Source organism: Achroia grisella, unplaced genomic scaffold (genome assembly GCF_030625045.1).
Source record: "Achroia grisella isolate CSIRO2021 unplaced genomic scaffold, CSIRO_AGI_Agris_v1 utg906, whole genome shotgun sequence".
Lineage (NCBI taxonomy): Eukaryota > Metazoa > Arthropoda > Insecta > Lepidoptera > Pyralidae > Achroia > Achroia grisella.
This window is the reverse complement of record NW_026713064.1, coordinates 582,894-602,764: the sequence shown is the minus strand read 5'-3', so window position 1 is coordinate 602,764 and position 19,871 is coordinate 582,894. Positions and strand designations below refer to the sequence as shown.

General features: G+C 31.1%; 3 protein-coding genes across 5 annotated transcripts; 2 read left to right on the top strand and 1 right to left on the bottom strand.

Annotated features, from left to right (window-relative positions):
* Positions 1-233: 233 nt before the first annotated feature.
* On the top strand, positions 234-2,606 carry LOC131853754 (ribonuclease kappa-B-like). The gene is made up of 3 exons (XM_059204780.1): positions 234-406; positions 490-612; positions 1,624-2,606. The coding sequence occupies exons 1-3, from the start codon at positions 332-334 to the stop codon at positions 1,723-1,725; spliced, it is 300 nt and encodes a 99-aa protein (XP_059060763.1). The 5' UTR covers positions 234-331; the 3' UTR covers positions 1,726-2,606.
* A 792-nt stretch (positions 2,607-3,398) lies between these two features.
* Positions 3,399-5,497, top strand: LOC131853855 (ribonuclease kappa-like). 3 transcript variants are annotated; one of them, XM_059204914.1, is made up of 3 exons: positions 3,399-3,533; positions 4,095-4,211; positions 5,337-5,497. In XM_059204914.1, exons 1-3 carry the CDS (start codon positions 3,468-3,470, stop codon positions 5,490-5,492), a joined length of 339 nt encoding a protein of 112 aa, XP_059060897.1. In that variant the 5' UTR covers positions 3,399-3,467; the 3' UTR covers positions 5,493-5,497. The 3 variants fall into 3 exon arrangements, with proteins under 3 accessions (XP_059060897.1, XP_059060901.1, XP_059060900.1); XM_059204918.1 differs by having other exon boundaries at positions 3,422-3,529; XM_059204917.1 differs by lacking the exon at positions 3,399-3,533 and adding an exon at positions 3,802-3,863.
* A 76-nt stretch (positions 5,498-5,573) lies between these two features.
* LOC131853818 (testis-specific serine/threonine-protein kinase 3-like) lies at positions 5,574-9,223 on the bottom strand. The gene is made up of 6 exons (XM_059204866.1): positions 8,914-9,223; positions 8,430-8,599; positions 7,671-7,820; positions 6,897-7,170; positions 6,367-6,543; positions 5,574-5,837 (listed from the first exon to the last, which is right to left on the bottom strand). Exons 1-6 carry the CDS (start codon positions 9,091-9,093, stop codon positions 5,748-5,750), a joined length of 1,041 nt encoding a protein of 346 aa, XP_059060849.1. The 5' UTR covers positions 9,094-9,223; the 3' UTR covers positions 5,574-5,747.
* Between the last annotated feature and the right edge of the window lie 10,648 nt (positions 9,224-19,871).

Below are 19,871 nucleotides of genomic sequence, written 5' to 3'. Positions count from 1 at the left end.
AGAAAATAACATAGAATTATAATTTAGTAACTTACTCATTTCGTCTCGTTCCAACTTTGCAATAAAAGAAGAAGAATTAAGAATAGATATATTTTTTTACATTAGACATCTTTATGAAGATGACGATCCCTTCCAGTTAAGCCTGCCGAGGATATATTTAGCTGGAAGGTACTTAATCGAAAATCCGTCAGAAAGACCATAGACAAACTCAAAGAGCAATGATGATCATGTGAGCTATTTTTTTTTTTACACCACCTGACACTTCATGGTCGATATTTTATTAACTAGTATATTTTCTTCGTATATTATAAATTATTACTAAACTTATAAAATGGGTATGAAATTCTGTGGCCCTAAGCTTTCCTTGTGCGGGCTCGTTTTGAGCGTCTGGGGCATTATTCAGTTGGTAAGTGGTATCACTATGCACTTTAATTTGTTTGCTCATAGCATTATTGTTCTTTAGAATCTATCAACTATTTTGGCTTTCAGACTTTGATGGGCGTCTTCTATTATATCCAGGCAGTAGCACTGCTTGAGGATATTCCAATAGACGAGGAAGACACCCATACGATTTCCGGTTTTATTTCAGCAGCTGAAAATGGATACACTCAGGTGAATCATTACATTAGTTATTAATTAACAACTTCTATTCTTCTTATTATTACTCTATTTTAAGCAATGATCTAAGACTAATTATAAAATATTTATATGAATCTAATGAGTAAATTAGATTAAGAACATACTTGTTAATAATTGATTATTGAGTATTGAGACTTACTGTTAGGTAATGAATTAGAAGCATTGTGTATTTAAAAATTCTTAATATATTTTTGATATTGAGTCTAATACTCGGGTAGCAACATACTAACCAGGAGTGTACTATGTAAACTTATTTTCAGATCATCAATCGTGGATAGACTAGTTAGAATTCATAGACAGTAATTTAAAAAAATGTATTATTGTTGATATGCAGTGCAATGACAAAATAGATTCATTAGCATTGTATATTTTTGTCTTTATTTATATTAATTGATAATTGAAAATTTTCAATAAGGTGAAAATATATTAAACATCAAATGATACATTTCATGGTTAATATATTTTCACCTTCCATATTCAACTGAATGTATATGTAAATCTAAAATACCACAAAAATAATCAAAACAGGATACACTTTTAAAACTAAAAGTGACTACCTAACCCAACCAGATCAAAATAAAATCCTTCATTAAATTACTTGAATGCAGTAATACTATGGTACAATTATCATTTACAATGTCAGGTTGAGCAGGTCATGGTCAGGTTGGTTGGCGGTTCCCTCTGGAAACCATTATGATAAATTCCTGGTCAATTTGTCACAACGGGTTAACTGACCTATCCTCATGTTCATTCTATCATGTTTCACTGGTGCCCCCCAGTGTAATTCATTAATGCAAACATGCAAACTATTCCATTGTTATCCACTAAAAAAAATAGACCTTTCTGTTGTAACCTTATTTTACATTTTTTTTTGTCTGTATTCATAAATGGAAGAAAGTCACTAGTACTTTAAAATAAAAATATTTTCTAACATCCATTGAATTAGTTGTGTAATTACAATTAGAATATTTTTTCTTTTTTCAGAATGCTTATAATTGCTGGATTGCTGCATTGTTATATGTCATCACATTAGTAGTTTCTGGACATCAGTTTTGGATGAACAACCGTTCCTCAGTTAGCATGTAATGGATCAAAGGAGGTGTTAATGGCAATACTCAGTGTTATGTTATGGTTCTTATAAATTATTCTCTGGTATATTACAATCAAGAACATAATTATAATGTTGAGTAGTTGACCAGTATTGTATAGGCACAATTTGTTATCTTACCTTATTGGTAATTTCATTCCATTGTAATGTATGGTATGCTCGATTCCACAACCACATTGGAAGTTTAAGTTTGGGTCAACCTAATGTCACAATTTGACCAATGTTGTGAAATCAAAATCTGTTTTCTTTTGAATGTAGTACCTAAATAAAATATGTTTAACTTATATTCATGTATTATATTTTTTATTATTTTAAAGCATATATATATAATTGGCCTAGACTTAAGTTATTAATTTGATGTACAGGCTATATGATCAATGATTAAAAATACTGTATTCATGTCCATGATAATTCATTGATAATATACTATTTTCTTAGGATTTCTCAGTTCATAGTACTAAAATATATTGTATAGTATATATCTAATGTTTATTCCTCTATGAGACTTCCTTGCAAATTTTTATCTTGCATTTAAATCAAGTAATTTATTATTACAAATCCCTCTGTACTTGAATTGTTCGAAACCTATAACATCACGGTTGCTGGTAGGTCATAACAGGGGGTTCCTGTAATATGCTCTGAGGTATCAGAGTATTTATTATAGATACAAAAAACTACATTACTACTGTTGTAACATTTATACTTCCATCAATTGTACCCATTATTAATGAAAAGTTTTGCATTCAATAATAGTCAAGACAGTTATTTTCAGAAGTATTAAAAGTTCTATAAATTGTACATACTAAATATCATAGTAGCTATACTGTAAAATGCTTAGAATTTATTGAAGTAAAGAGTATTGATGTTAATTTACATGATTTTTTATTTTATTATTTATGATGTTTACTATGTTTTCTTATTGCCTGGAGTAGATTATGACAAAAAAGTACAAACTTACTTTCGCGGTTCCTTGGCAGTAATCATGTACTATAGCAACTTTCCTATTCACCAGATTCGACCTCACGACCTGTGGAATAAAGTCGGTAGTAAAACACTGGGCTATAGAATTGTAGGTCTAGTAGGCTGTGATTCATTGGAACAAAATATTAATTTATCGTCTATCCCAAATGTTACTTCTATGTACCAAGCTTTGTATTGATTGGTTGGACTTAAAAGTACAAAGAAACACTTTCGTATTTAAGATTAATATAAATTATAAAGATTTACTTCTCTAGGTTTTAGTCTAACATCGCTAGATTGCGGCATTATTTTCATATTTTATATTTTATTAGCGAAAGTTTTGCGTAGAAAGATTCCTAATTGATGAATAAACACTTATTACTGTGTTATTATTACTATGTTACTGGGTTGATGTAATGAATGATAATAGAATAGTCGTGCCTTCATGTACCTACATAGTGGAATTTGCAGGAAATACTGAATAGGCGTTGGCACCTAATTATTCTTTTTATAACAATTATGATATGTAGTGATACAAAGACAAAATCATTTACCCCTTGCCTAAGAACAATAATTGAAGGTAGTCGTTTCAGATTTTTTTTTCCATATTTTTTCATTATATATATTCTCAAAGTTGTATTGACATTGGCATTAATTATTTGATTGAATTTATACGTTAACATTACTGGCATTTGCCGTCATTGTTCACAACACTAATAACCAAATTATAATAATAATATCATACGTATAAAACAGAAAAATGAGCGCATTAATCAACTGTGGTATTTGTTGCTTCGTCCTTAGTATATGGGGAGTTGTCCAGTTGGTATATACTTTTTCAGTTAAATAACGCAAGATTTATTTTAGGTCTATTAGGTGGTAAATAATATTCATGTACTGCCTTGATCTTACGTCAAAAATATTGGCCTGCAGTATATAGGCATTATTTAATATATTTATGTATATAGATTTGCGTATATTTGGACTTGTAAGTAATCTCAGAACCCGAGATTGCAAACAAGAATCGGATGGCTAATTGCTTTGACATAAAACTGTGATCCATACTTGTAAATGTCAAATTGTTCATACAAAATTTGCAAGCAAATTTGCAATGCGCATTGCAAATTATACAATGGGTTGCAAGGCTGCGAGTCACGTGAGCTGAATGTTTCTTCTCTGAGGGCATAAGATAGTAGTTTATTTATTACAATCATGTGATCTCTTACTGCATTAGGTTTATTTGCATGCAACTAAGGAAGACATGCAATTTTCTGTCTACAGAAAATCTTCACTTGGTAGAATTGCTAGAGTTATTTAGTTTCAAACCACGTAATCCTGTTACGAGTAGGTATGTTGGCTTTATAAAACATACCTACGTAAATTACAGTCTTTAATGGCGCTATTTTACAAGATCGAAGCGTCAATATTGATTGAAGATGTTGAAGAACACGTGTATGATGATTACGACGACTTTATAAAGAAGACTAAAAACAATTATCAGGCGGTTAGTATGAAAGTGATATTATTAAATGGTGTAGTACTTATATTACAATTTTGTGTAGCATATTATTCAAGCCAGGATCTATTTAAATCTATTAATCCGCAATGATGGGAAAGAAATAGTAACGTATTCTCCTGATAGTAACCTATGCCGACACTTGTAACACTAGTGGTCATACATGAGCCGGATAATTCAATTATTGAAAAAATGCTGTAGTCACTAGTGTGATATGTACATATAACATTAACTGTACATATAATTACAGTTACTGAAAAAGTCTTAGAATCTCATTACATATCGACTGTTCATGAGGGAGGACTCTTCTAAAACTGTAGTTTCCATAGGGATGGATTTCCTGTAGATTTAGTAGCGGATCGCATGACGTCAGAAGGTAGCGCAGTTGGTTATTAATGTAGGCAGTGAGTTCATTGTGTACCTATTGGGTAGAAACATCGGTGTTAATATCTAGCACAGATAACGTAATATTACATAATATCTAGCGACCCGCTCCGGCTTCCCACTTCCACACACGGTGCAATGCTTATAAATATACCTAACTACTATAGAATGTCCTTATAAACAACGTTTACAGCTTTTTGTCATTAGACAGTACAAACATGTTTTGTTTAGCGCCGCCGCCGGTCGGGCCAATACCGCCGCACCGCTATGTCCCTGCATTTTAAATCTAATATCTTCAAGAAATATTCATTTAAATTAAATGCTGTAAAGGGTCACATTGATTTATATTAAATGGACAATGTATTTAAAGTACTTAATTGGATAAAAAATATTAAATTTACTCAAGTACTCTATTACTTATTATCTCTTCCTAAATAAGCCATTTTTCCCGTAAAATGTAAGGGGAATAGACATATACCATCGCGGACTTTTGTTGGCACCTTTTTAAGGTGTACAATAAGTACATTATTTTGATTTATCTAGTGGGGTTCAGCCAGTTAAGCGTATTTTTAAAGATTTAAGCATACATAGCGACGGACAAACAGCGACAGCGACTTTGTTTTATACTATGTAGTGTAATGTAGTGATATCTACCTATGTAAATTAATAAATGTGAATGTATTATGTAGAATGTAAATTTTAACGAATTTCTAATTGTGTTTTTTTAAGACATCCCTTAACTGCTTAATTGCTGCTGCAATATATGCATTAATGATCGGACTATCCTATTTATGTATTCGTAAAGCACGAAGCAATGAAAGGAAAGCAAAGGAAAAGTTGGAAGATGATGAATATTATTGCGCACATCTTCAGAAACGTAAATAACTTACTAATTATAGCGATATTCAGAACTTTTAAGCTAGTAATTTGTGAAATAATAATAACAATAATAATGAGAATGTTTAATTATTTTCTGAAAAAGAGATATCTAAGACCATATTTTTTTAACCACAGCGTTTACTGCCAGCGTCAGTTCGAACCACAGATAAAATAATATATTTGAAGTTAGCAGGTACAGTAATATATTTTAGGTAGGTTTTATATTTGAAATAATTTTATAGCCACTATAATGCGAAATTACTATTTAACTTCTTCTAATTTCCTGTCGAATGTTACTGTTCCGATATTTACACTTTTTATTTCCTCTTTACTGATTTTTTCGGATTTTTCCTGCAATACAAAGGGATAAAATTATGCGGATGTTTTATTTTTATTAGCTGGCTGTATAAGTTAGTGCATACCTATCGCCGTGTTTCAGATTAATATATCGTATTTTATTGGTGTTTCCACGATTGGAGTGTTAATCAGAAATATAAAATGACTTTATTGTATGAATCGGATAGAATCGAACTCAAACCTCTGGGAGTGTTTTCTTCTTATACTACGAAGGTGTGCAACAAGCATATGGGACAACCGTTGCCATTTAATTAACAGTAGGTATCTACCACGGACTTCAAATCATCATGACTCCGTCATCCGTACCTACCAAGTAATTTCACTGCCACTTCAAACCCTTCAACACAGCATACAAAGCAAACTTGGAATGTAGTTAAAATAGGTGAGACAGTTTTGTAGTTATAGGAGTATAGGATATTTGGAGGATATTTGGAGTTATAGGAGTTCCTATAAAGATATCTATTTCATGTTCATATATTATTTCTATATTCCTATACCATGGCCTTATAGAAATTTAATTCACCTGAGCTGTATCAACTTCTTCGTCTTTAGGGAGCTGGTTGGGGTTTAGCCAGGGGTCGGCGAGGATCTGTGGGATCTTGACGCGCATCTTAAGAGGGGCCAAGACTTTGGTAATCAATTTGCGACATTCAGCGGACACTTTTGGTTCCCGTGGAAATGAAACTTTATTTTGGACTTGCTGCAAAATAAGTATTCTCATGACATATTAAATTATCACAAGAAATGTACTATATATTATTTTGAAACCAAATAGCAAAACGATAAAGTTCTCAAACCGATATTTGGTGAGCCTTTCTTGAAAACTGAATAGATTTTGTAGTTTTTACTTATTCACATATAATCGACCTTTTCCAAGACTCGCCATAACATCTTAAAAATCTAAGACAGTATTTTAGTATTTTTTTAGAAGAGTATTAGACAAGCACCTGATAAGTTATTGACCGTTCTTTTCTGATGAATCTGCATTTCGAATGCGTGAAAGCTAAAAAATTACTAAAGTATCTGTAAATAAAGATTATTCAAATTGACTACCTTTAGTAGTTGCGTGTAATTCGTGTCGTCGAATGGTAAACGTCCATAGACAATTGCGTAAAGCACCACTCCCATACTCCAAATATCCGAGTCCTGTGGTCTATATGGAACTCCTTTCAGAATCTCTGGAGAGGCGTAGGCGTAACTGCCGCAAAATGTTTCACTCAGTGAAAATACTCCATTCTTCGGCTTCATATGACCTCGGGCAAAGCCGAAGTCTGATAGCTTTATATTGAGACCGTGGTCCATTAAAAGGTTTTCGCATTTTATGTCTCTGTTATATATGGACATAAATTATATTAATAAATATAAAGATAGGTTTAAAAAGAAATGTTGCATTGGATCGAATTATCAAAACTTTGGACAACATAGTCTAATGACAGATATACCACTAAAGTAGTAACTGCAACCGGAAAAGGCCTGGATTTAAGTTCACGTTATATGGGAAAATACCGAGTTATATAGACATCTGAGTTACACAGGGACTAATATTGTGAACATAAAGGAATAGATGTTTTGTATGTTTGTTTGTATTGAATAAACAGATTTTTTGTAAATGTAATTATACCTGTTATATTTTGTATGTAATTGGAATGATAAATAATATATATATCGCGCTATATCCACGCGTCTGCTGGTAGGTAAGCAATGGGTCGCCTATATCGAACATCCCGTTATCATACGAAGCTCGTGATACCACTCATGGGTTGAAAATCCAGAGGACTATGATTTTAAGAAGTATAGTATATAAACTATAATTAAAATTAATAATACCTATGGACTACTCCTCGATCATGGCAGTAATCAACGGCTTCAACGAGCTGACGAAACCAGCGGCGACCTCGCATTTCATCAATGTGTTGATCTTTACGTATTATGTCCAAAAGGCTGCCGTTCTCGGCGTATTCCATTACGATATAGACTCTAGGAGTTTGGAGTTCGGAAAAATAAACGAATTGATAAGGGATGTAAATAAACTAAGTCATTCATTTTAGATATAAGTAAATAATTTAACGTGATAATGATTACTACAGCTAATACATAATCTAATTAACTATTCACAAAAAGGTTTTTCATTGTAATTCAAATTCATATGATAGAAGCACTGAACCTTATCCACCATGTTTTAGACGAAAGTGGCTCTGTAGTTGTAACACAAAATATATACATAGCCATTTATATATTCCATATTAGCTCTTACGCTGGAACCTAAGTGGTCCCGAACAGTGCGTTTTCAGAAGAGGAGCTTCTTTCCGCGTACACTTAGATTTTGGAATGAACCTCCTGCCGAGGTTTTCCCCCGAGACTACAGCATGGGGTTTTCAAGAAGGCTATATTAAGGTTTCTTAAGTGTCGGCAACGCGCACGTGATACTCTTGGTGTTTCAAGCGTTCATAAGCTACGGTAACCATTTACCATAGATGGGCCGTATGCTTGATTGCTACCATCGGAGTACCTATACAAAAAAAATGTGTGTGCTACTTTGCTACTTTACTATACTAACCAAATCTAATATATAAAATACATATAAACCTGTGGGTAGTTTCGATGGCCTGTAAAAAGCGTATTAAGTTTTCATGTTTCAGTCCTTTTACTACTTCTATTTCTCTAGGTAGGAATTTTTTTAAATAGTCGCCAGGCGCTTGGAACTTGCTTATTATTTTTATTGCTACTTGACAGTTATGTCTATCACTTGTAGCAACCTGGTTGGAAAATAATTAGATAGAGTAGTAATATGTAAGTCAATATTTTATACGTATCTCTAAAAATAACGTATATATCTTTACACCAAAATTCCAGTCTACTTATTATAAATATGTGTTTGTTTATAAGATTGTTTTTTAAAAACTAAAGGGCGGTAATGAAATTGGTGTTAAAATAATATGTATCCTGAAGAATAGAACGTCTTTCAGAGTACTTTTCCATAATAGATGTCTTAATATCTACATACATAAACTGTTGAAATGAAGATAATAGTAATTAGACCTAGGACACAAATGTAATTCCAATAACTTGCCTTGACGGTAGCATAGGAGCCAGACCCAATGGTTCTGCCAAGCACATAGCCATGGGTTTCAAGTACAGTTAGTTTTCTATCTATCTTAGCTTCAACACCGCTGTGTACAGCAGTTGCGGTGGGCTCTGTCGACATTTCCCCGTAAACATTGTCATTGGTTCTAATATCCGGCCCCGGCATATCACAGAAGTACTTTAATTTAGTAAAATTGAACTCGGTATAAGTCACATTATAATGAATATATGGACATGATTTATTTTTCAAGTATTTTGTGTTACTTATGTTGTCATTTTGTCAAAACGGGTTAAACAATTTTGACTTATGTATAAAGGTTTTTTTGTAATCTATATATAGGTAGATGTAATAAATAACAACCAGTACTTTTTATTTGTACAACACTGCATTACAATTTCAATTAAAAATTTAGACTTTGTTTATTAGGCTCTTACAGCTTCTTATTTGTAGTAAAAAAATAAGAATTGATGGTACTTTACGTCCATATTTTAAAAAATCGCCATTAATTGATAACGTAACATTCATTATATTATATAGCCAACACTTTCATACGCTACTGTTACATGAAACCAAACAGTTTCGACGTCAACGTCAATGTCAAAGTCAAAAGCGTGTAAATACTGCCGTATTGCGCCAACAATGGCGGCGAAATAATAATAAATAAATAACAAAGTACACAAAATAACTTAAGTGTATGGTGTATGCCATAAGAAACCGCAGTGTTCAATACTACTTGTTAATATATTGAAATATATATATATAGATATATTGTTAAAACATAAAATATTTAATATTCAACTATTGAATGTTATATAAAACTAAAGTTTTGCATATCATTGTAGTGATAAACCAAACGTTCAAATTTTTAATACTATTGTATAAAGAGGTAACATTTTTGTAATTGATAAGTGAATTTATTTTTCTAAATAAATATATATATATCCCTAAATTGCTGAAGGAAACCGTCACCGTGTATGTACTTCATTGGATTTAAGCATGCAAGTGGTAGAAGTTGTGCATTTTTATTGTAATTTATTTAATGTATTTAGCTGAAAGTCATTTTTTAACCTTTTTTATTTTGTAGTAGTTTGTGTTAATTATCTCTTAAATTCTCATAATTTGGTATACAAATTATATTTAGTACCTAAAAATCTGATTGAATTTCATATTTGTACTAGAATTAAATTGAATTTGTGTTCAATTAAGTAGTTGGTAGTTATTTGTAATTATTCCTAAAAAAATTGTTGTAATTGATTGTATACATATACACATATATATATATATATATATATAAAAGCTGAAAACAAACAGGTTTTTTTGAAGAAGTATAAAACTGACTAGTATTTTACCAATAAGTATTTTTTTACTTTTTTAAGTTTATTAGAATGGGAATCTCTGATGGGGCCTATACATGATTATTAGTATATGTTGTACTTAGAGATCTTATAGGTAACCATTCAAGTGTATTTATGAAATTTATTGAAATAAATATTGCTTATTTCTATTTCTGTTATTCTATTTTCATAAAAATCCAGCTGCCCATTCTGCTTGTCTATGGTATAATGAAGAATATGCGACTAAATCTTTCCTTTACTACACACACACACAGTTAAAATAGAAACTGAAGAATTTGAAAATCATCAATTATTTCAATATTTATTTCATGTAAAGTATCAAAACATTAAAAAAGAATTAGCAGAATATATACAGCCCTACTGAAGTTATGCATTTACATATGTATGATTGGTTTATATTTATATGGATAAATAATATTAATAATAACCCTGTTTTTAATCATTCACACATAATTTCATATAATCCCAACGATGCAGAGCTTTTGGTATTATATATATACAGTTTTTTGGAATTACATATAAAAAAGTTCATCATAAAAAAGACCGATACTAACAATCATACTGATGAATACTACTGTTTGCATCATGCCATGTAAGGAGGTGTTTTATGTATGCATGCATATGTACAGCAAGAACACAAAGGCTGTCCAATATATCTATTAAACAGAGTATTAATTATACAAATACATGATAACAACTTATTGTTCAGAGTTATTATCATTATTAGTAAACTTGAACCTTGACCATTTTTCACAGATATTGTTTAATTTTATTTAATGGATGGACCAATTTGTGAAAATAGAATTTGAATTAGCTCAAATTTTACAATATCCTGATTTATATTATTTTAGTTAACTCTGATGCAAGGTTGAAATGCAAAACTTAATTTATTTGAACCTTTTTAACAGTCATATTCATCATACTTTAATTTGTTCACAAATAATATATATAGTCAAGACTGCTAATCATGCTGCTAGAAAGTGGTCACTGAATTTTTAAATCACACATTTTTTTTTTAACCTATTTTTATTAAGTGAAAATTACACAAAGATTTTAGTAAATGCTGTCGAAAATTAGAAAATATTAATAATGAATAATGAGCATGACAAATTTTATGTTGATGATTCCGTTAAAGTTGTATTCATGTAATTAGCATCATGATATTTGCAGAATATTCCCCTCTATCCATGGTAAGACTTAACCCTTCCTTTCAGACAAGTTAGAGCACTATATACTTTTTTACCAATTATATTGACAACACAGTATTTTTAATAATAATGCATTGCTTATTAATGAATTACTGCCTTCCTACATTTACTATATTTGAGGTTGGTTTTCTATCTAGATGTGGTACATTATCACTTCGTTGTATCAGTCCTATAGCTGTAAGTGCTCACTGTGGTTGTTTTATGGATGTACATTTTAGATTTTATTGTGCAAACAATAATAATTTGCAGATATGAAATGAATGTATTTTAATTCATATTATTTTTTGACAGTATTGATGTATTGATACTAAGTGATACAAAAATTGGGAAGGTATATTGAATACCTATTAATAATAATTATGATACTTTGAACAAGGCCATTATTAGCATGACTATTATGTGAGCTGTATTCATGTGCAAAAGTTTCCTAATAACTGTGACATTGAAAGGCTTTTTGGAAAAGTTACGATGTGAAATGCATTGACAAAATTTCGTGTTAAAAACCCGATGCTTTTCGGTGCCTGCAGAGAACAAAGAAAACAATTGCAGCAATTGTAGCCGGGGCTGGTCGTGCGAATCGTGTCGTGAACGTCCCGTGCGAGCTACCCTTAATATTACCACTCGCGTAGATCTCTCTATGCATTTTGCTTACCTTCACAAACAATACGAAGTCTGCAGGTCAGGCTTCATTGGACACGTGCAATACTTCATTCGATGACCTATTTTCGTACATTTGCGTCGTTTTTATTTGCTTTTATTCAGAAAACGTTTTTTCTAGTGTATATTCCTCTATGGTACCAGCCTTTTGTTGCCGTAATTGGGTATTCTCTGTCTACGAGCTTTTATGTTATTAGATGGCGCGGGTTATTTAACATATGTACTCTCCTCTTTATTACTGTTGGCGGACTATTTTGTTATGTTGTTCACAGTATGCTACTAGTTTTATATAAATGAAGACCTTACGGTTTAATTTGGAGCAAAGATAACAAATTGATATCACACTATGTTGATTATCCCGACTTTTAGAGTTCTCATAACATGAGATCGACACAAAAAATATCTATATCGTATGTAGAATATTACAATTATAACTCTTCATTGATCAAAAACACTAATAACAAAGCAAATTAATGAAAAATACCGCCGCTTCCATAATATTCTCAGTACATTTGGGCATATGTCAAGTGCTACATTCAGCATAATATATAGTTTGTAATGGGAACTAGTAAATACTAGTATTGCTAGTAATTTATCATGTTAGGTTGATCTCTACATGGTGTCCTCTGGAAATCATTGTGGTTAATTTATAGTGAATTCGCCATGTTGGGCTAATTGATCTGACTTTTGTTGTCATTTTATTATCTTCAAGAGTATACCGTTAGCGCAGGAATACCACACCATCGTTATTCCGTCTATGATTTAGCGAATAAATCTAGGATTACGTACACAATAATTCTTCTGAAATATTATATAAGAATTTCCACGGATTGTTATTTCTTTTAAACCGCAGTAATGAAGTGTCTGAATAATTTTGGGAAAGTGGCGTCCTTAATTAGGTTCTGCAGAAAAATGTGACCTTTTCGATTTATTATAAAAGTACCTACTTCTTTTCAAGTGCGTCTCCAAATATGCTGACGCTTAATTGCCAATTAATTCTTGTTCTTATTTCACTTTACACGGAACGCTTTTAAGCTACAAACTTCACAAGGTATGTACCTAACTAGATCGACTCACGTATCCGCGGGGCGTCACATCAAACAATTAAGAGTTTATCTCCAAGTTAGGTGCACCGCGGCGATATATTGCAGACTTGATTACTTTTTTCCGCTCCTAACTAATAAAAGTTGACCAGGAGACAGGGAACTTACAAGTTTCATTTTTAATTGAAACACTTGAGCCTTCGTAGGCAGTAAGTATTAAACGTATCTTTACAGTGTTATAAGTTTAACTACCTTATTCCATTACTCTTGGCACCTCGGGGGAATGGGTAAATCTATTTCTCTACCTAAGTTATGAGCGCACAAAAGGTGTTCTGGGCTTAAGCATAAGTGGTTAGATCTTTAGATAGATGCTTTGATGTCGTTCTTGTTACTTAGTTGACATTTATTGAATAATGACGAGTAGGAACTAAGTGTACATCTTTTGTAGTGTTAATTGTGAAATTAATACTAACGAGATAGCATCCTATTGTTTGAAAAATTTATATTAGCCATTGTAGATAATAATATAGATTTATTATTATGTATTTTAGTATATAGAACACAATTATAAATATAGAGAATGATATGTTGCAAATTTTCTTATAATTTTAAGAATGTTTTGACAATCGCAAATTATATGGTCGGAAACAACATTAAGTTTTACTTCAACTAGTTATTATTGTATTTGTAAATGATATTAATTTTCTTTTTATTCGTAGATGTTTTCAAAGGCTGTTTTCATTGCTCTGAAACATTTTGATGGTAGCCATTCTGCACAGACATCTATAATTAAACAATAAAGCGATTTTCTATGTGTTTAAAATTAAAATATTTTATGTATGTATCCGAATGACAGTTTATACATTAACACATGTATGATGATTTTTCACGATGCGGGATATATACAAATATTCGTGCTTGTTTTTACAATATTGTTTCTTTAAGTAGATGGAAATAGTCGGTAATATGCACTTCATTGTGCATTAGCGTATAAAATGTGCAATCACTGATCTGCATATATATAAAGAAATGCAAGTGCTAACACCAGGTTATTAGGGCGCTATAAACCAAAACACTATTCGTGTTTATTGATTGGTTTCAATACAGCTTAAAAAATTATGGTTTTAAAGGGGTATTTTGAGGAATTCCCTGTTTAATCTGATTAATCTCATAATAGCAAGATATAATAATTTTTAAAATAAGTGGAGTTTGATTCATTCTTCTGAACATAGACGCCTGTTATTTATTGTTTTTTCATTGTATATACGAGTAAACTAGCCATGATTTTCAATGAAACTACCCAGTATCCAGATAAATAGATCAGACTACTTGATTCGCATCTTAGAATTCAATAATGGAGCGAATGACAAAAGTTAGCTTGAAGCAAGTTATCAATTGTATCTTCGAAGTTAGGGAACTGAGTTTTTCATTCATTTATTGCACGCAGACCGAACGGAAATGCTTAATGGTTATTCTCTTGGTCGGATTTGATATAAAAGCTGAACTTTGTCGCTATGACAGAGACACTTTGTGGCTTTTTATTTGTTCTATAAAGTGCAATTTTTGCTAAGTTATAGAAAGTCTGGGATGTTGTAAATGGATTCGAATTTGTAAAATTATTGCGTTGAAACATTTTGTTGGTGTGCCTTAATGGATTTGCGTTAGGGGATTTAAATATTCGGATTGATATTTTTTTAAATATAAAACAAAATACTTGATAGTTTTATTTCAGATGCTCGACAAGGAAAACTTGTTGTGCAGCAAATTAATAACATAAAAACAAATTTTTACTGTAATTTAGTGTGAACTCGGTTTACTTTCGTGGTGGTCGTGGTCTCACTATTAAGCCTGAAGTCATTATAGAGAACTTGTCAATAAAATGTTTTTTACCATCCATAAATGTCATTCTCTTATACAATACCTTGTATAGCAGAAATGCCTATTGGAGGGCAATAAAGAATTTATAAAAAAAATATTATATTATGACATGAAATATTATTGTATTATGAAAGGAAAACTAAAATTAATTTTATATTTTAAATAGAATTCAAATTTATATACAGGTACAGACCACATGTATGTATTTTTTTTATAGATACCTAGGTCGCTTTGTTACTATCTAAAAGTAAGTATATCCACTTCGTTGGTATATGTAATATTTGAACCTTAAGATTTGTAAAACCTATATATATTTTTATTAAAGATTGGTTCTTACGAAGAATGTTTTAAAAATCTACGTCCACTAAGGCGGAGGTGAATAATGAAAATAACTGGGTTTGTATTACATTCCTTTTTAAAGGCATCCCACCTGGTAAACCGACAAGGGACAGTAACACCTTGTCCTCGTCCCTTTGTTATTTGCAGAATTTTAATAGAAAGGTCTTGTCATGTTCCCGTGTACAGTGCGACCAACTTATCTGTGGACTGAAGGGCGCTACTGGTAATGTGGGTTGTCATTTTATGTGCAAATACGAGGTACTGAATACGAGGGTAATAAAATTTTGCAATGAACATATAATGCTATGTACCAACTTAGACGGGAATGAAAAATGTGTTTTTTATGTAACTGGAATGACAAACAAACTGACGGCTCGAGATATCATATAACGTGACCAATGTTTTGTAATGGCAAAACATTGATTGTGTGAGTTTTGGGTGTGTGAGATATACCTAGTAAAATTAAACATACAGTTATTTAATTTTACTATATCTCACACAACATTCTCAAGCTACATTTATTAGAAATGTTATTTGTAAGTCTGTTATATAAATGTTATACCATTTATGAATCTGTGAATTACTAATCTCGGGTACTAAATAATAATCTATCTGTGTAGTACCAAAACTCGTTCAGCCATTTTATATAGTTTCACATTTTTATAATGTTAATATATTATTCAGTGAAGTGATACTTAAATGAAACTACATTAAGTAAATTAAATAGAAATTAACGGTAATACCAGCATGGTAGCTGTATTTCCATTTTTTTTCCATTTCACAGAGAAACTGGTAGCACTGTACGCTCATCCATGTGTGTTTCAGGGACAGCTATGTTTCGGGATTCATGTTACCATTATAATAATGGGCGAAATCATCTGCTATGCGACGTCAATGGGGATTTCCGTGCTGTTGTTTTAGAAAGCCTTGTTGATGGTTTAATTTGTTTGGTTGCCTTAGCTGTTACATTCGGCCTTTGTTATTTACGAGTATACAGCTATAGTAAGTATATCTGTAGATACGGTATCACATAGCACAATGGAATTTATGGATCAGGATACCTTTCAAAGTTGTTTCTATGAGTATTTCTTTCACACATTAATTATGTCACAATGTATTTCATATTGCGGGTTGGTATTAAGAGCGATAATGCAGATAAATTAATTGGTCATATAATTGGGTAAGTCTTCCTCGAGCTATGGTACAATGAATACGGTAGGTATATTACCTGATGTTCATGGTGATAGACCATGAACATCAGAATATAGGTAATCAATAGATGGTATTTAATAAATACTACAATAAAAATAAGTTATTTGTTATTGAACGGTTTGCTAAGGCAGCGCGACCGTTAAGATTGTCGTCGATAAAAAGTCTTGTGTTAATAAAATATAATTTATAAAATCCTTTATTTTCGTCCGTCTTTGTCTCTGTCATATTCGTGTCTAGTCGATTGTTCTATCTGTGCTAGTTATGTCTTATAAGCGGCTAGCAAGCAGTCCTGTTAAAGAGGCCGCAACACGTATTACTATCTAACATGGCATTATTAACTTATTATAAACTGAATTTATATTTAAATTAAATTATTATAAATTTGCTACAGAAACCTATTCATACTGTAAAAAATAACTAACTCGTTATTTGAAAGCATTGGTGTGAAAAATGATGCGCTAAAAATAACCAGGTAAAATACTGGACTATGTAATACGGGACAAAACCGTTTACGTTGCAAGCGTAGCGACTCGTAGCCAGTGCTGTTGTTACGTTACTACTCGCTACGGTGCTACGCTCAAAAACCGTGGTGCATTCACTAATAACAATATGTCCACTGGTATTCTTTCTTTCATGTTTGTGGAATTGCTTTTTATGTTTTTTATACTTGTAATATTGAAATAACCGTTTTGTAATATTGAATATAAATACATTACATATACCAAAAAAACACTTTTTTACAATTTTTGTCTGTCTGTCTGTCGGTCTGTTTGTTCCGGCTAATCTCTGAAATGGCTGGATTGATTTTAACGGGACTTTTTTTGGCAGGTAGCTGATGTAATAACGAGTAACATAGGCTACATTTATTTTAGAAGTTAAGTTCCACACGGACAAAGTCGCGGGTACAGGTAGTATAATATATATCTATAAAATCTACGTGTACGAGTTTGAGAGCCATATAGTCAATGATTCGTTAAATCGTTTTTAATCAATCTATGTATTACAACTGAGAATGGTTCGTAACAATTACATATACAACCTTCAAAAGTTTATCATATTTATAAATATCAGCTCACTCATATTACTGTACAAATTCTACTAGTTAATAAAATCCATAAAACACTGCAACAAAATCAAATTCTGCAAAACTTGAAAGAAGTATCTAATAAACATACAATTTATGTTCATTATTTTTTTTACAATAACCACTAAAGTTGCTACTGTTGCTAGTGCCAATAACTTTTTAATTTTGTTTCGACTACTTGACTTCGTTTAGTATTATGCTGTACTATTTGGTTGATGGCCAAGTTATATTGCAATGTTTGCACGCCATGTACAATTTAAATTGTTAGATTTTACGTACCGTGACGCGTTTTCGCCAATATTGCAACTACCTAATTGCCTGTAACGGTTTTAATTAGCTCCAGCTGGACAATTTAATGTTAATGAACAAATAAGGGAACCTATACAGGCAGGTAATATAGCATTTGTATACTAGAGATTACCTTGGGCAGTTTATTATAACGAAATTAATGTTTATCTACTAAGTCTGATTGAATTAATGGCTTTAATACTTTTGGTGCCTTTTAATATCTATACTAATATTATAAATGTAAAATAGCATCTGTCTGTCTGTTTGTAAACTTTCTACGACTAAACGGCTGAAACTTGTAGATACATGTATGACGAGGGAAGTGTAAATCTTTTTTCAGACGTAAAACAGACATGGACGCAGCATATTAGTGTAATACATATATTAAAATAAATCTGTATTTATACCTTTAATGGGTTTTTATTTAGACAAAACTTTTATTACTAATATATGTACACTATATTTTAAATTACATAACATATTTTTGATTAGTGAGGGCTTTTTTAAAACTACGAATACTTCTATTTTCATAAAAAAAAGATTAAATAAGTTTAGAAAAATAATTAGAAACTAAAAGAACCTAACCATGGCGGCTTTTCTAAAACAACTTTACTGAAGTTAGCCTAGTTTAATAGGCAAAATAGGCTCCAACTTCATTTTTAAGGGCTTTTTAAGTAGTTTCTACTTTTTCCTAACGGGGTTTCCTGTAGTCGAATATACATCGAATTTTACACAAAATATTTATAATATAGTAGGCTATGCAGTATGTTATAGGGTATTTACGCTATCTCTAAGATTTAATATAACATATTTGTTTACAAAAGTAATGGCTGCTATTATGTTTTTTTTATAATGATCATTGTTCAAATTTCTCTACATTCGATCCAAATAAATAAATTGTTATATTCTACCAACCGCCAGGGAAAGTAAAATACTGTATTAATAATAGTATACTATTACCACTTTTATTCCATATCTGCAGTACTGTTTTCCATATATTCCATTTAGTTAAAATATTCAATCAATCACACAGAATCATATCGTATAAGTAAGAACTCTGAATTAAGTGTTAAATAAAATTATATATTGCTAGTATATATTGCAAAATTATAATAAAAATGTTTATATCAACATTTTAATTAGAGTAAATGTGCAGATAAATACTAGAGACAGTATTCATAATGGATATTTTAATCATTCTCGTATAAGTTGTCTGTCTGGATCGTAAAAACAAATTTTCTACTAAATATTTCTTATAGACAATTTTGTTGACAAAATCTTATTAAGCTAGATTAAGTTCGTCTGTCTACTAGTTCCATTCAAGTTCCATAATTCCAACTGAATTACCAACTATACAATAACTTCATTGAACGTCAGACTTTTGGAGTAAAGTCAAAACTTTAAAATGTCAAGAATAATCTTGTAAAGAATAATAACAAATCTCCCAACAATTTGATTTGAATTTATTTAAGTCTAAATGAAAAATATATTGCTATAAATATTGGACAGTATAAACATCCGTCTATTACTACGATTGGCTCTGCCTACTGCAATTGAACACAATCCTAACATACAACATAAATTCCAGAATAGGTTCTAATGTTTATAACGTAATGATAATATTGGATACTAATATAAAACTATTTATTTTGACTGCTGGATATGTTTCGTATATTCATAGTGCATATAATAGGCCATGTTATTAATTGATAACTTAGCTTTCTATGGGTGATTTTTTTTTATTGACAAAGATTTTTGGGTGTGTCTAAATAAAATCTAATCTTTTTCCTGAATTTAATGACTATTGCTTCTACTATTATATATTCTACTACCTATATCTATTTCTAGATTTTAAAATTAAAACTCTAAAGTTATTCGG

What these genes read in the sequence shown, in the direction of transcription:
- LOC131853754 (XM_059204780.1), top strand. Translation starts at nt 332, where the DNA reads ATGGGTATGAAATTCTGTGGCCCTAAGCTTTCCTTGTGCGGGCTCGTT. An exon ending in TCTGGGGCATTATTCAGTTG is followed by an intron (nt 407 to 489) that starts GTAAGTGGTATC and finishes TTTGGCTTTCAG; the next exon opens with ACTTTGATGGGCGTCTTCTA. An exon ending in CTGAAAATGGATACACTCAG is followed by an intron (nt 613 to 1,623) that starts GTGAATCATTAC and finishes TTCTTTTTTCAG; the next exon opens with AATGCTTATAATTGCTGGAT.
- LOC131853855 (XM_059204914.1), top strand. Translation starts at nt 3,468, where the DNA reads ATGAGCGCATTAATCAACTGTGGTATTTGTTGCTTCGTCCTTAGTATA. An exon ending in TATGGGGAGTTGTCCAGTTG is followed by an intron (nt 3,534 to 4,094) that starts GTATATACTTTT and finishes CGTAAATTACAG; the next exon opens with TCTTTAATGGCGCTATTTTA. An exon ending in CTAAAAACAATTATCAGGCG is followed by an intron (nt 4,212 to 5,336) that starts GTTAGTATGAAA and finishes TGTTTTTTTAAG; the next exon opens with ACATCCCTTAACTGCTTAAT.
- LOC131853818 (XM_059204866.1), bottom strand. Translation starts at nt 9,093, where the DNA reads ATGCCGGGGCCGGATATTAGAACCAATGACAATGTTTACGGGGAAATG. An exon ending in GCCATCGAAACTACCCACAG is followed by an intron (nt 7,821 to 8,429) that starts GTTTATATGTAT and finishes CCAAACTCCTAG; the next exon opens with AGTCTATATCGTAATGGAAT. An exon ending in GATCGAGGAGTAGTCCATAG is followed by an intron (nt 7,171 to 7,670) that starts GTATTATTAATT and finishes CATATATAACAG; the next exon opens with AGACATAAAATGCGAAAACC.